The sequence below is a fragment of the Amblyraja radiata genome, chromosome 2 (assembly GCF_010909765.2).
Source record: "Amblyraja radiata isolate CabotCenter1 chromosome 2, sAmbRad1.1.pri, whole genome shotgun sequence".
In the NCBI taxonomy this organism is placed as follows: Eukaryota; Metazoa; Chordata; class Chondrichthyes; order Rajiformes; family Rajidae; genus Amblyraja; species Amblyraja radiata.
The window spans coordinates 78,548,445-78,576,321 of record NC_045957.1 but is presented as its reverse complement, the minus strand read 5'-3'; the positions used below and the strand labels follow the sequence as shown (position 1 = coordinate 78,576,321).

Genomic DNA, 27,877 nt, shown 5'->3' with positions numbered 1-27,877 from the left:
TGACCAATATTTTGCATTAACAAGCATCTTGCAAAGTCCTCTTTCCTCTCCAGCTGCATGTAGCTAAATCCTAAAGCCTATCTGCCTATTTCCTCCTGCTTCCCTTGTTTTTGTGCATAGTTTATTTTTTCTGTCCAGACCTTAACTAATTGTAATGTAGCCACATAATCTGAGTCTCACATCCATTCACATGTCTAGCTCATTACTTGTGGAGAAATGAGAAGACTTAGATAATTGCACAGAGTGCTTTATTTACAAGAACAATGCTTTCTCTAAGATAACAGGCGGTTTTGCACAACAGCTGTATAGAAGAAACATTCCTGGAATGTGGCATTAATTACATAGAATTACTGCAACAACAAAAAAACGTACAACGAGAAATAGGCTTTTCAATCTAACTAGTTTACAAGGGCCCTCCCACCCTACCTCATCTATCCCAACATATCTATTTTATTCCTTTCATCTCCATGGCAAGTTATACATTATAATTACTTTCTAAGTAAAACAGATTTTCCTGATTAGTGATTATCTTATATTTATGGTTCCCATGTTTTTATTAGTTTGTTCACACAAATATGGATATAATTGGCAGATTTGGATATATTGCCCATTCCATACCTATTGAGCTTGGTAACTTGCTAAACCATCTTAGAGCGCTATTGGGAACCAATTGTGGGGGTCCTGGACTTACACATTGGCTAGAGAACATCAGCAGATTTTTTTTCCCTGAAGACCATTAGTGACCACATGGGTTTTTAATAACAATCCCATTAGGTTCATGAAAGTTAATTCCAGCTACCTCCCACGCATTATTTAATTAACTGTATTTACAATGTCTTGTTGTTATGATTTGTATTTACATTTCTAGATCCTTAGTCCAGCCTTCTGGAATATGAGTGAAATAATTTAAGCATCCCTTCAATGTTTTTGTGATTGCAATCCATTTGATGTTAAACCCACTTGACAGGTGACAGCTTACTCTCAAATTCTCATGTCATTTTACCCCTCGGGGTCAGGTTGAGTCTTGATTTTGAATAAACTCTAATGTAAACTTCAACAAACTGCATTGTAAGTATATCAATTTAAACGTGCTTGAAATCATTCAGTCAAAGGATGAAACCGCAGTAGTCCACATTATTCATGTGCGTATCTTGACTCTCAGCTGTAATGAATGGTTAAATGTGGGAGTACCCTCATCATGAACACTCTAGTGGTTCAAGAAGGTAGCTCAATATCATCTTGCCAGTTAAAAAGGGACAGACAATAAAAGCAAACCTTAACACTACGATACTACTAATGCATAAAAGATCATCTGTATTGGATATGTGAAAGAAATAATAATTTTCATAGCACATATAGCATTTCACCAATGTGTAATAACAATGCTATGATTTGATTTGAACATTTAGCTTCAATGCATACTGCAGAAATTTATGAATTATGATGTAGTACCACTTATATTAGATGTGGTTCTAAACTACCATCTATAATTTAAGTGGCAGAATTATTGGACTGAAGTTAAATGAGAATAAAATTGAGATAATGAGGTATGGTTGATGCAAATGACAAATGTAAGTAGTGCTTGAAGACCACTCATCCATTAGAGCAGAATTGTATGCTCACATTTCTGCAAAGTATAATTGCAGAAGATTGAGTAAATGACAGAAAAATTAATATGCAAGCTTCCTAAAAAAAAGGGTGATTTAGCAGAATGAAGGAGGCACAGAGTCAAGAAGAATTTTCACTATGGCAAAGATGAAATTCAATGGCAGAGCAATCCTATTGACAACTCACTAAGGATCTGTAATGTGGATAGCAAAACTAACACAAAGATATCGCTGGTAAGGAGCAGGTTGCTGATTCAAAAGAAAGATACCGTGGCCAATTTTCATCTTTGGCATAAATCAACAAGCCAATTAGAATTGCAATTCCTTTAAGTCATCAGCCAGGTCCTTTGTAACAGGTGAAAGATTTCCATGTAATTTCAGTGAACTGGTTAGTAAATTAAGACTCACCAGCAATTGGCTCACCAGGGAGAATGAGGGAATGGGTTGAGAAAATCTGGCTAAACCTTTCAGGTTCAGAGCCAGACGGGAAGAATTGATCTCACAAACATCAGTGCTTTAATGTTTTTTTCCAAACAAGAGATTACTCTTTGTCTTTCATCAACTAATCCAGTGACCAACAGTAATGCTGTTGAAAAAAAGTATAATGATCATCCTGAACCTCTTGATTGGCAAACTGGTACCTGACTGATATGCTTAGCACTGGACACATGAAGATAAGGAAACAAGCAAGTGTAAACCTCACTCCATAGTGTCCCTTGCCAATCGATTGGATCCTATCGTATCCTATCTTGTGCCTCGGATATGCTTTCCAGCCCATTTTTAATTTCTCCAGTATTCCTCACCAGTCCATCTCTCCTCATTGGGCAAAGCCCTCATCCCATTATTCCAGTTAATCTATGATGCATCAATCCCATCATATGAGTATCCCTCTTTAGGTATGGAGATGAAAACTGCACACAGGACACTAAACAAAGTTTCACCAAAACTCAGACGGCTGTGGAGGCTAAATCAATGGATATTGTAAAGGTGGAGATTGACAGATTCTTTATTAGTAAGAGTGTCAGGGGTTATGAGGTGAAGGCAGGAGAATGGGTTGAGAGGGAAAGATAGATCCATGGTTGAAAGGTGGAGTAGACTTGATGGATCAAATGGCTTAATTCTGCTCCTAGAACGTACAAACTTCTGCGCTCTGTAGAGGTATTCCAAATTTCCACAATAGATGGACAGGATGGGAGCAGGGCAGTAGTCTCACTGCAGCTATTAGCTCTGCCCTTTCCAGAATAGGCCCTGAAAATTGGCCCCATTATCAATATAAATTTGAAAAATGTAATCACAGTTGAAGAATTGTTTGAAGGGTAGTGAGGGTGACGGTAATGATGGCAGAGTAAGTGAGCCAGTTCAAAACATACCGGCAGCACTGCAAATTAATGACTTGAGATAGCGAAGGTGGGAAACAAATCATAGAAGCAATAATAGGGAAAGTTTACAGCTTGTGTGCTAAATTAGAAGCTCAACGTTGTCTGTAGGTTAGAGTGTGAACATCTAGGTTAGAGGGTGTCACAGTTAATGCAGAGAGAGTTGGGCTGAAGAAAACCATGGTGAATTTTATGAACGGAGCTTGAATACCAACAGTTCAGGGGATACCTCCTTTATTCTACCTGACCAAATATTGTACCAGATGGAACATATGATTGGAAATGGCTGATTGGCTGATTGCCTCAATATTTTTCAACCCATTACCCCTGACAACGCATTACCAAATATTAATTTTGCTGGGAAACATGTTTTTAATGAAGCCTGGGCTCTCTTAAAAAAACAGATGCAATAGCAATGGGACCCTTTGAAAGATTTATTAATAAAAAAGTATCAATCATGTAAGGTACTATAGGCCAGCTATTTTCAAATGGCATTTGGTTTACATCAACAAATTGTTTACCTAACCTGCTATAATCACACAATGTTTTGCATGTTTCTTTAATATTCATCACCTCACAGCTTTGTCAATGAAATGAATTATGTCCAATTGCAAAAGGACCACCAAGTATAAGATCAATATTTTTTTTGCTTTTTAACTGTCTTTTCAGCAAAGTTTATAGATTGGTTTATTCCAGTTCCAAGCTCTTGGTACAGAGTCATGCATTTTATAACACTTCCAGCTATGTTCATTCATTACTTTTTCAGGCAGCGAGTCGCATCGCCTCATCACTTGTTAAATCTTTTTTAACTGCCTATTAATTTCTATACCAACTAACTTAAAACTATGCCCAAAATAGACACAAAAAGCTGGAGTAACTCAGTGGGACAAGCAGCATCTCTGGAGAAAAGGATGCTAGGACATAGAGAAACTATACCCTCTAGTTACTGAAGTAGCTACCTTTGGTGTTGTCTGTTTGGGTCTCTCATAAAGTTGTTCAGCCTAATTAATGCGCAACATGGTCATATGAATGCTTTGGAGTAGACAAAGTAGAAGACAGTAAGCTAATGAAACTGGACGGAGGACGATTTGATTCCATGCCAGTTTTGAGGGTGGAGCAGTTATTGATGAGGCCAATGAGGAAATCACAAACTCATCTACAGATGCTACAGAAGGTGCCTGATGGAGAAGCAGGTGGGGAGTTTGTGACTTGACGCACTCCTCTGCTGTTTATACAGGGCTCTATGTTCCCAACACATGGATTCAAGGCTTCCCATGCTATCCTAAATCTTAAGAGAACATAGAAAAGGGATTATTCGGAGTCAGTTCAAGACTCTTTGCCCAACTTGCAAAAAGGTTTTTTTGATTAAGCTGGACAAAGAAAATAATTCACGGATGTTCTCAAAACTTTACAGAGTTTTGAGAATATCCTTGAATTATTTTATTTGTCCAACTTGGTAATCTTAGAATAGGGTGTTTAAGGAATCTGGTGTTGGGGTTGAGAGTGACGTGGCCATCTGAGTGCAATCAAGGTTTCAGTGCTATGGATGTTGGCCAGGGAGAGGACACTAACATTAACTTATTTATTCTTCCAATTAATTTGAAGGATTTGCAGAGACAGCATTGGTGGTAGTCCAACATCGTCCGAGACTTAGAAACAGGCAGGAGGACAGGGATCACAGCTGCCAAATGGACCATTTTTTTATATTCCAGGTTTGATATCCTGGTCAGTAAACAATTTTTTTTTCTTGGTCAGTCAAAAGGTATGCTGGCACTCTGAAGATGATGGTGAATTTCATCATAGTTTTTAGGTCATAAGGAATAGGAGAAGAATTAGGCCATTCAGCCCATCCAGTCAGACATTCAATCATGGCTGATCTATCGTGTAAGAAAGAACTGCAGATGCTGGTTTAAATCGAAGCCTTAAAAATATCCACTGACTTGGCCTCAACAGCCTTCTGTGGCAAAGAATTCCATAGATTCACCACCCGCTGACTAAATAAATTTCTTCTCATCTCCTTCCTAAAATAACCTCCTTTAATTCTGAGGTTGTGACCTCTAATCCTAGACTCTCCTACTAGTGGAAACATCCTCTCCACATCCACTCTATCCAAGACTTTCACTATTCTGTATGTTTCAATGAGGTCCTCCCTTATTCTTCTATACTCCAGCGAGTACAGGCCCAGTGCCGACAAACGCTCATCATAGGTTAACCTACGTTAATCTGCCTTCACTTAGTGGCTCTTGCAAATTTGCAAAGGGATGTAAATTTTTCATTGTCTTGTCATGAACCTGTGTCAGATACAATGTAATGTGTGAGGGAGTGAGCGCATACATTCCAAGAGAAGCTATGTATTTTTTAAATGTCTACTTTAACGTGTTACCTTGTAAATCAGTTAAGCAATCCTAAGTAATAATTGTTTGAATATTTCATGTTTTATATATATATATATATAATCTTGATGGAGGGAATGATTGACATGTTTAGTTTAGTTTAGTTTAAAGATACAACATGAAAACAGGCCCTTTGGCCCACTGAGTCCACTACAATCAACATTACAACCCATTCCCACTACTAAATTATCCCACTTTCTCATCCACTCCTTACAGGCTCAGGGCAATTTACCAAAGCCAATTAACCTACAAACCTACATTTTTGAGATGTGGGGTGAAACCGGAGTACCCAGAGGATACCCACATAGTCACAGAGAGAACATGCTAACTCCACACAGACAACACCCAAGATCAGAATCAAACCCGGGTCTCTGGCTCAGTGAGGCACCAACCTCTACATGACTGTGTTTACCTTCAATTCTCACCAGTTATATGATTAACATCAGAGTATTTAGAAGCTGCTAATGTTTTCCTCAACTTACTCAATTCTGGGCATTGCTGGCAATGTTAGTATGTGCTGTCTGACCTGATTGTCTTTGAGTTGAGGAGGCAACATTGCACTGAGGTGTCACATTGTTGGGACTGATATCACCTAAGGACAATGACTTTTGAATTAGGTGTGTCTTTTAATGACAATTCAATGGTTTTGCAATTATTATTTCTGACTGTAGCATTTTAAAAATAGTCCATATCATTGGATTTAAATTCCCCATCTGCTATTGGCGATTAATAGCAGCTCTGCTCAGCTCAGCTCAGAACTTTAGTTTCTAATCCAGTAATTTAATGAGCATGTTTCCATTTCCCTTATGTCATTTATCAAAAAAGGAAGTGTAACAAACCAGATAACTATAGGCCAGCAGTTGGCAATGGGAAGTTATTGGAAGGCACTAATATCAGGGCCAAATTAGCTTTAGTTTCAAAAGTCAGGCATCAATCATGTGGAGCCAATACAAACTTTTTGAAAACAAATTGTCATGGAGTAATTTAACTGAGGCCCTTGATGAAATATCATGTGGGTTTGAATAGAATAGTGCTGTAAATATAGCAGGTAAAATTCAATTCATTGTTACACTGGAGACTTATCTGGAAAATAGCTGTGAAGATAGGACTGGCTTGGGAAGCAATGAAGGATGGTGAGTACGTGTTTCTTGGACTGGAGGTGTCATGCATTGTGTTCCTCATAGTTCAGTTTAGACCCATAATTTAATTTAATTGGTGAGTTGGATATGATTATAGCAAACAACAAGTTTGTTGTTCTTACAAAGATAGCTGTGTACATCGTGATAACATATGGTAGGATGGTGAGATTGTCAGCAAAAGTGAGGTTACAAGAGACCAGGATGAAGTGAAACTTTTGTTATGACTAATAGTTTAAATTAGTTCAATTTAATTTATTATTGGCACATGTATGGAGGTACAGTGAAAAGCTTTTGCTTGTATGCTATGCAGTCAACAAAAAGACTATACATTATTACAATCAAGCTGTCCAAAGTGTACAAATCTAGGATAAAGGGTACAACATTTAGCGCAAGATAAATTCTATTTGGCTCAGTTGCTTGATACCAGTTGGGAAGAATCTGTCTCTGAATCTGGAGGAATGCATTTTCAAACTTCTGTACCTCTTGCCTGATGGGAAAGAGAAGAGGGAGTGACCAAGGTGAGACTTGGTCCTTAATTATGCTGGTGGCCTTGCTGGGGTAGCATGAAGTGCAGATTGGTTCAATGGAATGGAGGTTGGGTAGTGTGATAGCCTGGGCTACATCCTCAACTCTGCAATTTCTTATAGTCTTGGATGGGGCTGTTCCCAAACCATGCTGTGACGCATCCCAATAAAATGCTTTCTACAGTGCATCCGTAGAAGTTGGTAAGGGTTATTGGGACATGCCAAACTTCCTAAGCCTGTTAAGGAAGTAGAGGCGTTAGTGTGCTTTCTTGGCTATTGCTTCAATGGTCCAGGACAAACTATGGAAAGTGAGCACTTTGTCACTGACATGATTTAGAAAAGAGTCTAACTATGCAGAAACCTTGATGTCCATATGCACATATCCTTAAATGGTGTGGTGTAAGTTGATAAGGTGGTTAAAAAAAAACCATGTTTCATTGGATCTTTATACTCAGTTGATAGACCTCAGCTTTTTACTTTTTGGATAATTATGCACATTGTTCTTGGATTGTTGTCAAAAGTTCAAAGAAAGTTTACCAGAATGTTAGCATGGATGAGGAACTTGTTATGAGGAATGTTTGGACTATTCTCCTCATAATAAAGGAAGTTCACAAGTGAACCTGGCAGAGATTTTTCAAGATAATAATGTTTTCTCACAGAGTAGATAGAAACATTCCAGTGATAGAGATATAATATGAGGAGCAAAGGATCTAACAACTTTACTCAGAGAGAAGGTAGACGAAACATGCTGGAGAAACTCAGCTGGTGAGGCAGCATCTATGGAGAGAAGGAATAGGCGACGTTTCAGTCGAGACCCTTCTTCAGACTGATGTCGGGGGGGGGGGGGGAGTGAAAATTTATAATCTGTTGGTGATACATGCCAACAAACAACTGCACAATGCAGTATGCTTGTTTAAGAAGGAACTGCAGATGGTGAAAAATCGACTAGACAAAAATGCTGGAGAAACTCAGCGGTTGAGGCAACATCTATGGAGCGAAGGAAATCGGCAATGTTTCAGGTCGAAACCCTTCTTCAGTATGCTTGTGGTTGTTGGAGGTCAATGATTACAGCCCCATAACACCACAGTAAGGGTTCCTTAGGTCAGTATCCTAGAACCAACCATCTTTAGCTGTTTTATCATTAATCTTCCTTCCATCATAAGGTTCAGGAATAGTTAGATGTGGCCCTTGTGGCTAAGGGGATCAGAGGGTATGGAGAGGGTATGGAGAGAAGGCAGGTACGGGATACTGAGTTGGATGATCAGCCATGATCATATTGAATGGCGGTGCAGGCTCGAAGGGCCGAATGGCCTACTCCTGCACCTAATTTCTATGTTTCTATGTTTCTATGTAAGGTTTGCTAATGTTGATAATTTCCAAATGTATTAACAACTCAGCAAATTAAGTTCCCCATGCCTGTATTTAGACATTTTCAGTCATGGACTGAGAAGTCGCATATAGCCTTCATGTCACAAGTATGCCAAGCAATGAGTATCAATAGCAAGAGAGCGCCCAATTCTCTACCCTTGGCACTCAATGGGATTTGCAATGCCAAGTCCAACACTGATATCATGCAAAATTGGCATTGACCAGAAACTCAACTTGACCAGCAACATAAAGACCATAGCTACATGACAAGGTCAGAGGATATGTATCTTGAAGTCAGTGACTCACCTCCTGACATTCTAATGGGCCTGTCCCACTTAGGCGACTCTTTAGGCGACTGCCAGGGGCTAATTTTAATGGAATTTACCTACGACACCTGGCGACAACCTACGACAACGCCTATGACAACTTACGACAACACCTACATCAACCTACAACAACCTACGACAATCTACGACATCAGAATTTGTCGCCACAGTCGCCAAAAATGTTTCAACATGTTGAAAATGTTGTGGCAGTCGCATGTAGTCGCCCAAAAAATCACCTAAGTGGGACAGGCCCATTAGACTTTTTGCAACATCTGCAAGGCACAAGTCAACAGTGTGACTGGATGAGTGTAGCTTCCACAACTCTGAAGAAGCTTAATACATTGTAGAAAAAGCAGATGCTTGATTTGCAAATCATCCATTCCCTGAATACCTGTTCCATCCTGGCCTTCGATCCACACTGGCTGCTGTGTGTTACAGGAACAAAATACATGGTAGTTCCTCACCAAGGATACTCTAACAGCACCTACCAAACCTGTGACCTTACCTACCAGGAAGGATGGGCACAATGTAATACCAATGCTTGCAAGTCTCCTCCAAGCCATTCTTCTTCACCAGAAGAAGTGTACAGTTTAAGATAGCAGCTCGCCACTCTCAATGGTAAGTAATGAGGAACAATAAAACCTGATCTTGCAAGCAATGAGGTAATTAAAAAAATTAAAAAAGATGTAGGTGAAATGCTGGAGTCTGAGGAATAGGAATATAAATACAGAACCAAGGGAGCAGGCATTAAGTTTTTTTCTAAAGCACTGCACAGTGCAGACTGCCCAAATGATCTCCTTAGCTGGAAGATTTTATGATGCTGTGATCTGCAGAAAGGTTATTGAGTAATAAATGTCAGGAAATTAATTAATGTCTGGGAACAAACTGTTCTACTCTGAGCTATGCTCTCATGTAGGTTGGATACTTGTTTTGAATGTCTAGTTTCGAAGGTTAGGGACTGACATTTTAAATAACCTTTCACATCCAGGTGAGCTACAAATTCAATTACAAAGCATATGCTTTTTTTATGCATCACACAATTGCAGTGATTAGCATTTCTGAGTAATAGCTATCTTTATGTAATAAACATCTGGCATTGCTACCACAATTCATAATATAAAAACAAAGTGATAATGAAACACTGTCGACCTTGACCATGACAGCATATCTTAAAAAGGGCGGATTTAGATTGTCCGCTAATGATTGCAAAGTGTGGAATTCAATTCCCAACTCAAGCATGGGCAAAAAAGTGACAAGGAGTATTCATGCCAGAAAACTGGCAGATAATGACCATCTTCAACATGATGGAGGTTGATGACCACTTCTTAAACTAAAAACAACAGAAAATGCTTGAAACAGCAGGCTAGCCAGCCATCCAACTGTTTCTCTCTGGAAAAGTATTTTGTCCTCTTCTATGCCCTGCCTGACACTCTTAACATGAGGGCACCTGAATCTATCATGCTGCTTCCAGCTAGGTTGCCATTGACAACTGGTGCTTTAATATCCAACCAAAACACAAGTCAGGTAAGTTTGTGCTGAATGCATTATTCATGAAATTAGATGCATTTACCGGACATAGCCACACTCAAGTTAGCATACTACTTGGGCCTACAATCCCATCCGTGTGCATAAGAAACACAAGTATTATTCACCAAGAGCCTCGTAAACTCCTATGCCCTGCCCTGCAGCACAATCTTAGTGTGACTTTCTGTACATGGTACAATTCCTAGCTGTTGTCTCCAGTCCAACACTGCTACAAATGGAACACCAGGAAAGCATCTCCTGCAGTGTGATATTTATTGTGTGACTGAAAAGCACAGCTCGTTCTATGACATGCCAATTTACAGCTGAAAGTTTTTTTATGCTATGAATTTGCAACCAGTGAAATTGGATTGAGACAGTCCTAAACTAATCTTGCTAGGGGCCAGTCAGTGCCAGCTGAGAAAGACAATACTTTTATCAATCCAAAATAAATTAAAGCTGGGCCTCAGATCAAAGGACATGGTCAACATACTGTGCCACCCAATCACTTTGCATCCACATTTTATAATGGTGTATTTCAATTGCTTTACAACCATGTCATTGGTTGCTGGTTTACTTCATAAGGTATTATAGATTCACACAACAGGCAGCAGTCACAATGGTCTTGGTGACCATTACTCAACATCTACAATAGAAGTTTGTCTCCAGTACTTGGTGGTAAACAAACACTTTAGTATCAGTGACTTTGTACTATTGATACTCAGTTCTACTGAGGAGAAAGGAACAAATACTGGACTATAAATACAGGAATTTGCAAATGGTATACGTTAAATGGTATATACTCCATTTTGTGTTAGCAACTATTTATGAAATGCTTTGGTTCTGCGCTATTGAGAAATACCAATTCCACTGTTCATTCGTGCAGGACAATTGGATTGAATGGCCAACAAGCAGGCATCCTCCAAATCTCCTCCCTGCTGTGTATATATTATTCAATCCTACTATTCACTGGAAGAAATACAAGAAATGTCATTTGAAACAAATAACCCATTTTACGTAATAAAGGCAGAAAATGCTGGAAATATTCAACATGTCAAGTAGCACCAGTAAAAAAATTAAAAAGAGAGTAAAAATTACAGGTCATGGATGAAATGTTTATTGATGGTTGGTAGTGCCAAACGCATGCAAAAGGATTAATTTCTCATGTCTCCAAATTGGTTTAATTGACACGCAGATCTGAGTATGATTGGTGCTCGATACTCTTATACGAGTTTAACAGATAAAATATAATTTTGTTCTGCATTGTTCTTTTAATTTAATTTATTTCCTTCTTTCTCTGCCATACTTTAGCTTGCTGACTTTGAGAAAATGGAACAGTATTGGCTAAGGCTGGTTTATGAGTGAAACCATTCAGTCCCTAGGTTACTGGTGAATTACTGATTCTCTCACCTTTTACTCCTTTTGCGATTTTTGAATATCTGGGACTAGAAATTACAAAGAAGAGACGGCACTGAATAATTAGACAATATGTTTATTGTGAACGGGTTGGTGTCCTGCTTTTTGAAGGAGGAATATTCTTGTATTGCAAGTAGTTCAGAGAAAATTCTCCGATTCGGGGATGAAAGAGGTTGCATTATGAGAAACCAAGTAGTTTAGACCAATATTTTGGGAAAATGAGAGGTAATTTTATTGAAAGTTGTATTATCTGAGTGAGCTTAACAGAGTTGATCTCAGAGGATGTTTTCCTTCAGAGAGAATAGAAACATAGAAACATAGAAAATAGGTGCAGGAGTAGGCCATTCGGCCCTTTGATTCGGGGATGAAAGAGGTTGCATTATGAGGTTGCATATAATCTATAATTAAGAGGCATGATTTTTGAATAAGGGGATATTATTTACGAAGGACATGAGGGGGTATTTCTTCATCTTTGGAATTGTTCTGAGAGCTCTTAACCATTGGGATATTCAAAGCTGATATTTATTTTGGATCTAATGGAAAACAGGCAGAAGTGTGGCGCTGAAGTCAAATTAGATTTGTCATGAATCAACAGCACCGTGGGATTGAGAGGTCATATGGTCTACTTTTGCTCTATTTCCTATTCATTTTTGGGAGTAAAATCTGATGATGTGTTTTCAAATTTAAACAATACTCACATTTGATATCTATTATCATGTTCTTATTGTACTTACCAGCAGGAGACATTTCTGGGACCTTGGCAACATAAGGCCCATCCAGGAACCTTGGCTCATTGTCGTTAATATCTTGAACCTTAATGATAAATTCAGATTCAGGCTCCACGGGTCTTCTGGTTTCTGTATCAACAGCCTGTGCACGCAGAACATAGAAAGACTTTTCTTCACGATCCAGGCTCCTTATCGCATGAATGTCCCCTGTTAACTCATCAATGGTGAAAATCGAGCCAGCTCCTTGGCCTAAGAGAGTGTATGTTACAGAACCATCCCCGTTGTCCAGGTCAGAGTGCAGCTAGGCCAACACATAGAAATCAGAGTTACTGAAAGGGAACTGAGAAAGTCGTATATAGATTCTGTCTCATAATTCCATCTTCCTGAAAAAAACATGCAATCTAACAATTCATATATTCTAAGATCAAATCATAAAGCATGCTCTTTGATTATTGTTTTCTGACAGACTAATAAGTATTTCCCAACTTATTTCAGTAAAATTAACAAATTCTGTGGTGAATTTCCATATATGCTGTGAATCAAAGGAAGCAAACAAACTCCAATGAAAACAAAAGTGATTCATTACATTAAAAAAACCATTAAGAATTAACATCAGGCTTTGCTAGTATGTTGGAGCAAGGTCTTGACGAGAGATTTTGACAGCTGGCTACACAACCTCTTCCGTTTTAAAATAATTGTCTTAGAAAAGCGTTGCCGTTGAACTGTTGGTAGTCAAAGTCAGAATTAACTGCCATCTTTGTTCAAACATACAAGCAGTAAATAGATTAAAGTGGCATATTAAAGACCAGCCAGCAGAAAATTCTGTTCCAAAGCCATGAGTTGCCTGGGAGGTGAGATTTAAGTGTGAAATAGTATTTTTGGCAGCTTACAGTTATTCCATTAACAGTTCAGCTACATTACTCCACAATATAGTTGGCATAGCTATCACTTAGTTCAGAATAACTCTCTGGGCACTGTAAATAAAGAAGAAACTGACAGAAAAGGTCAAAACCCTGCAACAGAATCTACCCTATTTTTCATCTATTGATTTAAAATGGGAATGGACTTCAATATGAGTGGTATTCATCTGTTCTTTTTAGCCTAATTATGTATAGGTATTTATCAGGGTGTTAACAAATCCTAAATTTGTCATTACACCGCAGAATACCAATGCACAGATGTCAATGCATTTGGTTAATATATCATATACTTCAAATTTCTGCAAGTAAATATAACCAGCAACTTCTCCTGGACCACCCATATTGAAGCAATGACCAAGAAAGCACACCAACGTCTCTACTTTCTTAGAAAGCTTAGGAAGTCTTCAACAACTCTCACAAACATCTACAGATGGGTCGTAGAAAACATTCTATCAGAATGCATCACAGCTTGGTTTGGGGAACAACTCCATCCAAGACTGCAAGAAATTGCAGCAAATTGTGGATATAGCCCAGACCATCACACAAACCAACCTCCCTTCCATTGACTCAATTTATACCTCATGCTGCCTCGGCACAGCCTGCAGCATAATCAAGGATGTGTCACACCCTGGTCACTCCCTCTTCTCCCCCCTCCCAACAGGCAAAAGGTATAGAAGTGTGAAAATGCACACCTCCAGATGCAGGGACAGTTTCTTCCCAGCTGCTATCAGGCAACTGACCTGTCTGACCGCAACTAGAGAGCAATCCTTAACAACTATCTACCTCATTGGTGACCCTCGGACTATCTTTAATCGGTCTTTACTGGCCTTACTTTGCACTAAACATTATTCCCTTATCATGTGTATGTTCATTGTGAATGGTTCGATTGTAATCATGTATTGTCTTTTTGTTGACTGGTTAGCAAAAAATATTTTTACTCTACCTTGGTACACATATAACCACATAACATATAACCATCTAACAATTACAGCACGGAAACAGGCCATCTCGGCCCTTCTAGTCCGTGCCAAACACTTACTCTCACCTAGTCCCATCTCTCTGCACTCAGACCATAACCCTCCATTCCTTTGCCGTCCATATAACTATCCAATTTATTTTTAAATGATAAAATCGAACCTGCCTCCACCACTTCCACTGGAAGCTCATTCCACACAGCTACCACTCTCTGAGTAAAGAAGTTCCCCCTCATGTTACTCCTAAACTTCTGACCCTTATTTTGCAAATCATGTCCTCCTGTTTGAATCTTCCCTACTCTCAATGGAAAAAGCTTATCCATGCCAACTCTGCCTATCCCTCTCATAATTTTAAAGACCTATATCAAGCCCCCCTTAACCTTCTGCGCTACAAAGAATAAAGACCTGACTTGTTCAACCTTTCTCAGTAACTTAGGTGCTGAAACCCAGGCAACATTCTAGTAAATCTCCTCTGTACTCTCTCTATTTTGTTGACATCTTTCCTATAATTTGGCGACCAAAATTGCACACCATACTCCAAAATTGGCCTCACCAATGCCTTGTACAATTTTCACATTACATCCCAACTTCTATATTCAATACTCTGATTTATAAAGACCAGCACACCAAACGCTTTCTTTACCACCCTATCTACATGAGATTCTACCTTCAGGGACCTATGCACAGTTATTCCCAGATCCCTCTGTTCAACTGCATTCCTCAATTCACTTCCATTTACCATGTACGTCCTATTTTGATTTGTCCTGCCAAGATGTAGCACCTCACACTTATCAGCATTAAACTCCATCTGCCATCTTTCAGCCCACTCTTCCAAATGTCCTAAATCTCTCTGTAGACTTTAAAAAACTACTTCATTATCCACAACACCACCTATCGTAGTATCATCTGCATACTTACTAATCCAATTTACCACACCATCATCCAGATCATTGATGTATATGACAAACAACAGTGGACCCAATACAGATCCCTGAGGCACCCCACAAGTCACCGGCCTCCAACCTGACAAACAGTTATCCACCATTACTCTCTGGTATCTCCCATTCAGCCACTGTTGAATCCATCTTGCTACTCCACTATTAATACCCAACAATTGAACCTTCTTAACCAATCTTCCATATGGAACCTTGTCAAAGGCCTTACTGAAGTCCATATAGACAACATCCACCGCTTTACCGTCATCAATTTTCCTAGTAACCTCTTCAAAAGTTCAAGAAGATCAGTCAAACATGACCTTCCAGGCACAAATCCATGTTGACTGTTCCTAATCAGACCCCGTTCATCCAGATGATTATATATATTATCTCTAAGTGTCCTTTCCACGTCAAACTAACAGGTCTATGACAATAACATGACAATAGAGTAAACAAAACTGAATATATTTTTAATTGATTAATATATAATGATCAGTGACTTAATTTGTAAGATATATTATATTTCTAAGATCTTAAAAAATCCTCAAATGAATTAAGGAAAGGATATTTCATCCCTTACAATGTGTCACATAAAAAACACTGAAGGCTCGCTCAGCTGTTTATTTAAGATGTATGGAATAGTAAAGAAATTGTACAAAAAAGTCAGGTCAAAGTGGGAGTGCAGCGTAGGTTCACGAGGTTCCCGGATGGCAGGACTGTCATATCATGAAAGAATGGAGCGACTGGGCTTGTATTCACTGGAACTTAGAAGGATGAGAGGGTATCTTATAGAAACATATCAAATTATTAAGGGATTGGACACGCTAGATGCAGGAAACATGTTCCCAATGTTGGGGGAGTCCAGAACCAGGGGCCACAGTTAAGAATAAGGGGTAGGCCATTTAAAACTAAGATGAGGAAACACGATTTCACACAGAGAGTTCGGAATTTGTGGAATTCTCTGTCTCAGAAGGCAGTGGAGGCTGATTCACTGGATGCATTCAAAAGACAGTTAGATAGAGCTTAGGGATGGTGAAATCAAGGGGAGAAGGCAGGAACGGGGTACTGATTGTGGATGATCAGCCATGATTACATTGAATGGTGGTGCTGGTTCGAAGGGCTGAATGGCCTACTCCTGCACATATTGTCTATGTATCTATGAATCTATGTATCTATGTAAAGTGATATTTTTGTTGTTGTACCAATAGCATGGAACATCAGTTAAAATTAGGAATTGAGTTCATATTATTCAGCACAGACCCTTCAGCCTCACTCATCCTTGCTGACTAAGTTGTCGAACTGAGCTAGTCCCACTTTCCCATCTAGTTCTTATCCCTCCAAACATTTCCTGTCTGCATACCTGTACAAGTGCCTTTTAAATGTTATTAACCATTTCATTCTAATTCAGATTAGTTTATTGTTATATATGTCAGAGTGCGACGACAGTTTTTGTTTGCATGAAACTCACAGTGTGCGCAGTATACATAATGATAGGTGCAACAAATAAATTATAATAAAATGGGGCTTTTCACTTTTTGACAGGACATACTGTAACTGAAAGCTGTCCTGATTGAGGTACAAAAATTGGTAACTGAATGTAAATCCAATGTTCACTATTAAATTCATTTGTAAGACCTGCACAAGATTTCTGTCTCTACCACTTCTTATGGCAGCTTATTTTATGTATGCATCACCGTCTGTGTGAAAATATTATCCCTTCTTTAAATCTTTTCCTTCTCACATTAAACCAATAACCTCTAGACTCCCGGGTATTTTAGACTCCCTACCCTGTAGAAAGGACAATGACTATTCATCTTATTTATGCCCCTCGTGATTGTATATACTGCTATAAGGTCGTCCTTCAAGCTCCAACAGTAAAATAGACTCAGTACAAAAAATAAATAATAATTAGCTTGAACGATGAACTCCAGTTTAGGTTAAACATCACTCTGTGGCTTTCTCATTGTGTTGGTTTCTTAATGTTCAGAAATTGTCTTCCTTTGACATTCTTTATAAAATCCATTCATATAGTGCACCTCTTGCTATAAACTTTCTACAAGCCAATACAAAACTTAGCTCCCACAATTTACTTTGGTACAAAATTGAAACCAGCCCAAGACACTCACTCACCTATGAAGAGTTATCTAAATGTAAATTTCTTGTAGCGCTGGATCATCTGTCGTGTCTGTCATAGACTTTTATTTACCGTGAATTGGATCACATCTGTCCAAATTATTTTTATTTAAACATGAGGCAGAAAGAATACCTTCATCAGCTGTGGTTCTCTCTCTCTCCTGAGTTAGAAAATTCCAGCATGGTCCAACTCCAGTCATGAGGCCAAAACTTAGGTGAAGGACTGGTGGGAGGCATGGTAATGTCAGAGCAAAGAAATAACAAAGGTGTGATTCCACTACTGGGCCTGATCTTCGGTTCTTACGAACGGGAACAATATTAAGGAGCAAAGTAGCAGGGAAAATACATATATATATGCGAAAAATCCATGAAGGAGTAATGTTCAAATATAGACTGGAATAGCAATGATATAAAGGGTTAAGATGAGAAGTTTACTGAAAAGCGGTGATGAGAACTTAATTAATCAGAATAATTAGATCAAAACCAAATCGTGATTTTGAAAAATTGCCAGGCTACAGGGAACGAGGATATGTGAGAAACAGTGATTATGTCCACTTGATTTGGAATAGCTATGGAAAAGGATATAGACCAACTCGAGGTAAGAAGAGTTCATTTGGAGGGGGACCAATTTTAATGGGATGAAAGCCAAACTGAAGTCAAAGTTTAGCAATTAAAACTATAGTTCAACAATGAGAGGCAATTAATCAATCAGTGGAGATATTTCAACAACAGTCTAGATACATTCCCATGATGATGAGGTATTAGGAAATTAAAGGGAAAAATCCTGGAATGACCAAAAAGATAGAAAGTAACAAAAAGAACATAGGGCACATGGCAAATCGGCAATACATGAAAGTTGGGCTGATTACAGTAAATTCAGAGGGACATAACAACTTAAATAAAAGAGTACACAGGAAGGGACTGTCAGCAAACACAAAAGAGAATCCAAAAATATTTAATTATTATTAAAAATGTTTGTAAAATAAAAGGATTGTAATAGGAGATGTAGGGTTGAACAGAGACCAAAACCAAAATCTATGCATGGAAACAATGGCCAGGGTATTAAATTAAAAGATAAATGTTGCCGGAATCTCAGTAATGGAAAATTCTGAAGAGGCTAAAGGGTGATGATAAAGAGGGAATGATCCAATTGGAGGAGGAATCAAGAATCAGAAGGTTTTGTATGAAGGTAGCTGGTGAAAGAACCAGATGTGACGTGAAGGCGATTATTTTTTACAGGGTGTTGTTAGGGTCTGTGTTGCAACGCCAGGGATGGTAGCATCTATTGGACCTTGCACTGCACAAATTGCCAACAATTTTCCTAAATATTCCACTTGGGGACACTTCAGAACTGATCTGAATGGTTGTTTATAAATGCATGCTTGTTCTTTGATTTCTACTTAGTCCCCTGAGGTTAGAAATGAATTGCACTCACTAGAGTTTACTTGAGCCTGTGTGGAGTCCACAGACTGTCACAGTTGGAATAGAATGCACTCGTTCGGGTATGCAGGAGGTAACGAATAGCATTCACTAGAATGCACTAGTGGCTGCTCAGAGTCCACAAACTGTCACAGTTGGAACAGATTGTGTTTGACAAGGCAGGCAGGAGGTAATATGAAAGGTGGTGCTCTCCTTTTGTCACTTTCAATAGCCTACTCGCCTCTGATAAACGGGTGCAACAATCTCAGTGCCATTCTAGATGCACCCTTTTCATTTCAATTAATCATGGACCAGGACTTTTCAGGAGAAGATAAAGAGGTTACATTTTTTTTTAAAGCTTTGAGAATATATATCAAAGCATGTTCACTTGTAATTACTTGCTTGAAAAGTTGGAAGAACTTGGAGGAGAATACTTTTTTCAGGAGCCTGGTCTCAGACTTACCAATGGAGCAGTCTGAGTGGAATTAAAGCCTCAATGACAGGTATATCAGCCTTGAAGAGGTCAAGGATATTGGTTTATTTTTAACCTGCCAATTGATTTGGACAGTTTTGTGGAGGCAGCATCAGAGATATCTCTCTTATGTTCCAATATGTCAGCTTTACATAATGAACTTCCTATTCACTAGACTATGAATTTTGTGTTGTATTTTGAATCTTGATTCGCATTAAAAACTTTATTAACACATTGGAGGTGATGGTGAATGCTATCATTGATGTCTAACTTCACTGGAGAAGTGGTCAAAGTGGTCCAGTGGTTTGCCATGGATTTTTATGATACAGCAAGAGGAGGTTTGTAGAGGACCTTTGTTTTGCAAAATCTTTAGTATAGGACACATTTTCTCAAAGGTCTTGGATCATGATCTGCATGTATTTGCATAAGTATCATCTGTGTACAACAGCTTCATCACTAGGGCGGCATAGTGATACAATGGCAGAGTTGCTGCCTTACAGCGCCAGAGACCCAGGCTCAATCGTGACTATGGGTCAGCATGGAGTTTGTACTTTCTCCCCTGCGACTGCTTGGGTTTTACTGGGTACTCTGGTTTCCTCCCACAGTCAAAAGACATGCAGGTTTGTAGGTTAATTGGATTCTGTAAATTATAAATTGTCTCTAATGTGTAGGATAGAACTAATGTGAATGGGTGATCTCAGGTCAGTGTGGACTCGGTGGACCGAAGGGCCTGTTTCCATGCTGTATCTCTAAAGTCTAACGTCCAATGACTAAGAAAGAGTGATGTTGGTACTGGCGGAAAAAACGACGTTGGTTGAACAGATTCTGACCTATGCTACACATTGCCTCCACCCCAGCGGTAAACCTGTTGGAGGTGAGGTGTAGCATCATGATGATGACAAAGAGAGTTGGAGCAATAATGTAGTTTTGCTTTGCACCCATGTGCACCCTAATTACACCATCCGTGGTAGACCAATTCATTCAAACGTCAACAAGATCCCCCAAAGTGCAAATGTATGTTGTGATTTTAACATGTGTTGTACATACTAGATTATACTAGCAAATATTTCTAGTTGCATTGGCAACCATTGGTAAAATGATCAGGCAATGTCCACATGAAATTGGTAGGATTTACATTTGCCTGTTGCATACCCCACAATTTCATGAAGTCACATAGTGGGTGATTTCTCTCCTACTGCAATTTTAGAGAGAACAATGTGTTTTCACTCTATCTCGGTACATGTGAAACAAATAAATACCATTAGCAATAGCAGAAAACTATGTTTCCTTAGAATATAAAACAAACAGAACCACATTGCCGAGAGCTTGGGAACAAAAATCACTATAATCTGTTTGCAGTAATTATAAGGCTTTGCACAACCTGCAACTTGTTGCAAAGAGATCCATTATGGGGAGTTGCCCATCCACATAAGAGGTATTCATGTCCACCATCTCTCCCATCTGGGACAATCTATTTCTGCTGCTACACTGTAGCTGTAGTTTAGGAAATAACACACTTCCATCAGCCTCTATAGCAATGATGCATCTGAACTCTCTGCAAACAATTGAGGCTGGGATCCTCACAGGTCATGTTTGTACACCTGATTCTGGGTGAAAATTATTTCTTAATTGGCATTTTCATCAATTTTCAGATTTTTTTGTCGGTCATCTAATGAGCTTTTAGCACTACCCTTGTTGCACATCAAAAGCAAGGTCTTCTACTCCATTTGGGCATTAGCATTCTAATCTGTTACAACATCCCACCCATGCTGAGAAATGGTTATAGTTCTATATTCAAGCAAGAACATAATGTACTTAAATTGTTTGCCTGTTTTTTCATCTTGGTCCTGCCACACAGATTTAGCAGTGGTTATGAATTATGTACTGACTATGCCACATAAAATTCACCAAAGAGAAGGATATTGAATTATGTGAGGTAAGGGAAACAAGTAGAGGAGCTATGGATACCATGAGATTCAAAGAAAAAGAAGTACTGACACTTTTGAAAAATATAAAAGTGGATAAGTCTCCAGGTCCTGACAGGATATTCCCAAGGAAATTGAGGGAAGTTAGTGTAGAAATAGCAGGGGCTATGACAGAAATATTTCAAATGTCATTAGAAACGGGAATAGTGCCCGAGGATTGGCGTACTGCGCATGTTGTTCCATTGTTTAAAAAGGGTTCTAAGAGTAAACCTAGCAATTATAGACCTGTTAGTTTGACTTCAGTGGTGGGCAAATTAATGGAAAAGATACTTAGAGATAATATATATAAGCATCTGGATAAACAGGGTCTGATTAGGAACAGTCAACATGGATTTGTGCCTGGAAGGTCATGTTTGACAAATCTTCTTGAATTCCTTGAAGAGGTTACTAGGGAAATTGATGAGGGTAAAGCAGTGGATGTTGTCTATATGAACTTTAGTAAGGCCTTTGACAAGGTTCCTCATGGAAGGTTGGTTAAGAAGGTTCAATTGTTGGGTATAAATGCAGGAGTAGCAAGATGGATTCAACAGTGGCTGAATGGGAGACGCCAGAGAGTAATGGTGGATGGCTGTTTGTCAGGTTGGAGGCAGGTGACTAGTGGGGTGCCTCAGGGATCTGTGTTGGGTCCACTGTTGTTTGTCATGTACATCAATGATCTGGATGATGGTGTGGTAAATTGGATTAGTAAGTATGCAGATGATACTAAGATAGGTGGTGTTGTGGATAATGAAGTAGATTCCAAAGTCTACAGAGAGATTTAGGCCATTTGGAAGAATGGGCTGAAAGATGTCAGATGGAGTTTAATGCTGATAAGTGTGAGGTGCTACATCTTGGCAGGACAAATCAAAATAGGACGTACATGATAAATGGTAGCGAATTGAGGAATGCAGTTGAACAGAGGGATCTAGGAATAACTGTGCATAGTTCCCTGAAGGTGGAATCTCATGTAGATAGGGTGGTAAAGAAAGCTTTTGGTATGCTAGCCTTTATAAATCAGAGCATTGAGTATAGAAGTTGGGATGTAATGTTAAAATTGTGCAAGGCATTGGTGAGACCAATTCTGGAGTATGGTGTATAATTTTGGTCGCCCAATTATAGGAAGGATGTCAACAAAATAGAGAGAGTACAGAGGAGATTTACTAGAATGTTGCCTGGGTTTCAGCAACTAAGTTACAGAGAAAGGTTGAATAAGTTAGGTCTCTGGAGCGCAGAAGGTTAAGGGGGGACTTGATAGAGGTCTTTAAAATGATGAGAGGGATAGACAGAGTTGACATGGACAAGCTTTTCCCATTAAGAGTAGGGAAGATTCAAACAAGAGGACATGACTTCAGAATTAAGGGACAGAAGTTTAGGGGTAACATGAGGGGGAACTTCTTTACTCAGAGAGTGGTAGCTGTGTGGAATGAGCTTCCAGTGAAAGTGATGGAGGCAGGTTCGATATTATCATTTAAAAATAAATTGGCTAGGTATATGGATGGGAAAGGAATGGAGGGTTATTGTCTGAGTGCAGGTAGATGGGACTAGGGGAAACTAATTGATCGGCACGGACTTGTAGGGCCGAGATGGCTTGTTTCCGTGCTGTAATTGTTATATGGTTAAAATGTTGGAACTGTGGACCTGAATGCAGAGACGTGTACACAAGCCCAATGACTGTGTGGCTGATTCATTTGGATGCTCAAGGATCAATTAATTTGGATACATAAACCAGGCATATTTACTGTTAATGATAACAGGTACAGGAACCAATATAATAATAATGTAATAACATTAGCTAAATTGCGCCTATTAGCTTCAGCCAACAACAAATATTCACTAATAAAATGCAGTACGAAAAAGACAACAAAACAAATTTGTTCATCCTGTGGAGATTTCCAAGTCTCATATTACAAGTTTATTTTTAATACTGCACCAGAATACATTATAAATATAATTGAAAATCTGGAATCAACATGTCATGATGCCTGTTTCTGCATTTTTATGCACAAGGGTAAAGATGTCATGCTTCATTTAAACAGGGTTCTGGTTTGACCACACCTGGGATAATTGTGAACAGGTTTGCTGTCCCTGCCAAGGGAAGGAGTGACTTGTAGTCGATTGAACGCTCATCAGATTGGTTCCAATGATATGATGGATTGTCATGTGAGTAGAATCTTTGCTTAGACTCCTTTGAGTTTGAGAGATGATCTCATTAAAACATTCAAAAGTGCTTGATAGGGTGGTTGTGAAATTGCTGTTTCCCCTGGCTGGCATGTTCAGAGCCACAGTCTCTATATGAGGGATAGGCCATTGAGATGAGAATAAATTTCTACATCCAGAGAGTGATGAATCTTTGAAATTAAGATACTTTTGGATCAACATAAATATGAAGGGAATGGAGGAATATGGGTTCTCAGGTGTTGGCACCAAAACGAGGTGACTCGTTGTGTGTTGGTCCCAGAAGAGGATCTGCTATCAAACATTACAATTGCACTACTCTTTCAAATCTTTATTTCAACAGCAACATTTCTTACTCTATCAATATTACTTTATCTTGCACTAAATGTCATCCCCTTTATCCTGTATCTAAATACTGTGGACGGTGTGATTATAATCACGTATAGTCTTTCGTTGAGTCTGAAGTAGGGTTCCGACCCAAAGCATCACCTTTTCCTTTTCTCCAGAGATGTTGTCTAGCCCGCTGACTTACTCCAGCATTTTGTGTCTATCTTCAGTATAAACCCCGCATTTGCAGTTCCTTCCTACACTTATAGTCTTTCATTGACTGGATAGCACCCAGCAAAAAGCTTTTCACTGTACATCGATGCGCGCGACAATAATAAACTAAACTAAACTAAACACGTGCACGCAGATTGAAGTTGGTCTTGGCATCACTTTCAGCATAGATATCATGGGCCAAAGGATCGTTTCTTGTGCTGTACTGTTCTATGTTCTATATTTGTCCTCCCAACATAAATGTTGGTGCTTAGTTGCTCAGTGTAGTCAAGACAGGGATCAATTGGTTTTAAGATATTAAGGGAATCAAGGGATGCGTGATTAGTACAGGAATGTGGCACTGCCATAAAAGATTATCCAGGATCCTTTTTCAATGGCAGAGTTGAGGAGCTTAAGAGCCCATTATATTCTAGCTGTTTTATTTACACAGTGTGAGAAAAAAAAATAATGTACCTGTTACATTTTCTAATTGAAGCTGCAGAAAATTTAAAGCAAAGATCCTTTCCGGCTGAAAATCTGAACTCAAAGCAAGGAATTCACCATGTCTTGTTCATCACTCACTGAGAGTAAGCATGCAGTAAATAAAGCTAATGGCTTGTTGGCCTTCATAACAAGAGGAGTTGAGTATAAGAGTAAAGAGGTCCTTCTGCAGTTGTACAGGGCCTTAGTGAGACCACACTTGAAGTATTGTGTGCAGTTTTGGTCTCCAAAATTAAGGAAGGACATTTTTGCTATTGAGGGAGTGCAGCATAGGTTCACAAGGTTTATTCCTTGCTGAGAGAATGGAGTGGCTGGGCTTGGAATTTAGAAGGATGAGAGGATATCTTATTGAAACATATAAGATTATTAAGGGATTGGACATGCTAGAGGAATCATGTTCCCGCTGTTGGCGTAGAAACATAGAACCATAGAAAATAGATGCAGGAGGAGGCCATTCGGCCCTTCGAGCCAGCACCGCCATTCATTGTGATCATGGCTGATCGTTCCCTACTAATAACCCGTGCCGGCATTCTCCCCATATCCCTTGACTCCACTAGCCCCTAGAGCTCTATCTAACTCTCTCTTAAATCCATCCAGTGATTTTGCCTCCACTGTCCTCTGTGGCAGGGAATTCCATAAATTCACAACTCTCTGGGTGAAAACGTTTTTTCTCACCTCAGTCTTAAATGACCTCCCCTTAATTCTAAGACTGTGGCCCCTGGTTCTGGACTCGCCCAACATTGGGAACATTTTTCCTGCATCTAGCTTGTCCAGTTCTTTTGTAATTTTATATGTTTCTATAAAATCCCTCCTCATCCTTCTAAACTCCAGTGAATACAAGCTTAGTCTTTTCAATCTTTCCTCATATGACAGTCCCGCCATCCCAGGGATCAATCTCGTGAACCTACACTGCACTGCCTCAATCACAAGGATGTGCTTCCTCAAATTAGGAGACCAAAACTGTACACAATACTCCAGATGTGATCTCACCAGAGCCCTATACAACTGCAGAAGAACCTCTTTACTCCTATACCAAAATCCTCTTGTTATGAAGGCCAACATTCCATTAGCTTTCTTCACTGCCTGCTGTACCTGCACACCAACTTTCAGTGACCGGTGTACAAGGACACCCAGGTCTCGCTGTACCTCCCCCTTACCTCACCTAACCCCATTGAGATAATTATCTGCCCCTTGTTTTTGCCACCAAAGTGGATAACCTCACAATTATCTATATTATATTGCATCTGCCACGCATCTGCCCACACACTCAACCTGTCCAGGTCACCCTGCAACCTCCTAACATCCTCTTCACAGTTCACGCTGCCACCCAGCTTTGTGTCATCCACAAACTTGCTAGTGTTGCTCCTAATTCCCTCTACCAAATCATTAATATATATGGTAAACAGTTGCGGCCCCAACACCGAGCCTTGCGGCACTGCACTCGCCACTGCCTGCCATTCTGAAAAGGACCCGTTCACTCCTACTCTTTGCTTCCGGTCTGCCAATCAATTTTCTATCCATGTCAACACCCTACCCTGAACCAGGGGCCACAGTTTAAGAATAAGGGGTAGGCCATTTAGAATGGAGATGAGGGAAAACTTTTCTACCCAGAGAGTTGTGAATCTGTGGAATTATCTGCAGCAGGCAATGGAGGCCAATTCTCTGGATGCTTTCAAGAGAGAGTTTAAGTTCAAGTGAGTTTATTGTCATGTGTCCCTGTATAGGACAAATACATTCTTGCTTGGCTTCAGCACACAGAACATAGTAGGCATTTACTACCAAACAGATAAGTGTGTCCATATACCATAATAGAAATATATACACACATGAATAAATAAACTGATAAAGTGCAAATAACAGAAAATGGGTTATTAATAATTAGAGTTTTGTCCGAGCCAGGTTTAATAGCCTGATGGCTGTGGGGAAGTAGCTTTTCCTGAGCCTGCTTGTTGCAGTCTTCAGGCTCCTGTACCTTCTACCTGAAGGTAGCAGGGAGATGAGTGTGTGGCCAGGATGGTGTGGGTCTTTGATGATACTGCCAGCCTTTTTGAGGCAGCGACTGCGATAAATCCCCTCGATGGAAGGAAGGTCAGAGCCGATGATGGACTGGGCAGTGATTACTACTTTTTGTAGTCTTTACCTCTCCAGGGCGCTCAAATTGCCGAACCAAGCCACGATGCAACCGGTCAGCATGCTCTCTACTGTGCACCTGTAGAAGTTAGAGAGAGTCTTCCTTGACAAACTGAATCTCCGTAATCTTCTCAGGAAGTTGAGGTGCTGATGAGCTTTCTTGATAATTGCATTAGTGTTCTCGGACCAGGAAAGATCTTCAGAGATGTGCACGCCCAGGAATTTGAAGCTCTTGACTCTTTCAACCATCGACCCTTGATATAAATGGGGCTGTGGGTCCCCCTCCTACTCTTTCCAAAGTCCACAATCAGTTCCTTGGTTTTGCTGGTGTTGAGGGCCAGGTTATTGCGCTGGCACCATATGGACAGTTGCTCGAGAGTTAGATAGAGCTCTTAAAGATAGCGGAGTCACGGGATATGGTGATAAGGCAGTAACGGGGTACTGAATGTGGATGATCAGCCATCATCACAGTGAATGGCGGTGCTGGCTTGAGGGGCCAAATGGCCTACTCCTGCACCTATTGTCTATTGTCTATTGTCTATTAACTGTGAGAAAAGAAACACATTTTCTCTCAGAATTTCCAAAACAAATTTGTATTATGTTTCTCTTCACATGTGCTTTTTGAACTGCTATTTGCAGCATGTTCTGCTTTCTATACATAAATTGCTGCAAGAATTAGTCTGAGGAAGAGTCCCAACCCAGAACATCACATACCCTTTTTCTCCAAAGATGCTGCCTGACCTTAGTTACTCCAACAGTTTGCATCTATCTTTGCTGCAAATTATTTTCTGATCTTTCCAATTGTTCTGTTGAGTAGTTTAGTTTGTTGTCACATGTACCGTGGTACAGTGAAAAGCTTTTGTTGCCTGGTAACTAGTCAGCAGAAAGACAATACATGATTACAATCCACCAATTTACAATGTATAGATAAATGATAAGCAAATAAATTTTTGTGCAAGGTAAAGCCAGCAAAGTCCGATCAAAGATAGTCAACAAAGAGGTAGATAGTAGTTCAGCACTTCTCTCTGATAGTGGTAGGATGATTTGGTTGCCTGATAACAGCTGGGAAGAAACTGTCCCTGAATCTCGTGGTGTGCATTTTCACACTTCTATACCTTTTGCCTGATGGGAGAGGGGAGAAGAGGGAGTGTCCAGGGTGCGACTTATCCTTGATTATGCTGCTTGCCTTTCCGAGGCAGCGAGGTATAAATAGAGTCAATAGAAGGGAGGTTGGCTTATGTGATGGTCCGGGCTGCATCCACAATTTGCTACAATTTCTTGCCGTTTTTAATGGAGCTGTTCTCAAACCAAGCTATGAT

The 27,877-nt window shown here is 39.6% G+C and overlaps 1 protein-coding gene across 3 annotated transcripts in view; it reads right to left on the bottom strand.

Annotated features, from left to right (window-relative positions):
- Window positions 1-27,877, bottom strand: part of LOC116990921 (cadherin-12-like) — an 878,073-nt gene that overhangs the window by 212,886 nt on the left and 637,310 nt on the right. For all 3 annotated transcript variants that reach the window (XM_033049096.1, XM_033049088.1, XM_033049079.1), the window contains one exon: window positions 12,405-12,699. In XM_033049096.1, the coding sequence (XP_032904987.1) occupies window positions 12,405-12,699 (295 nt within the window). The remainder of the gene's footprint in view (window positions 1-12,404; window positions 12,700-27,877) is intronic.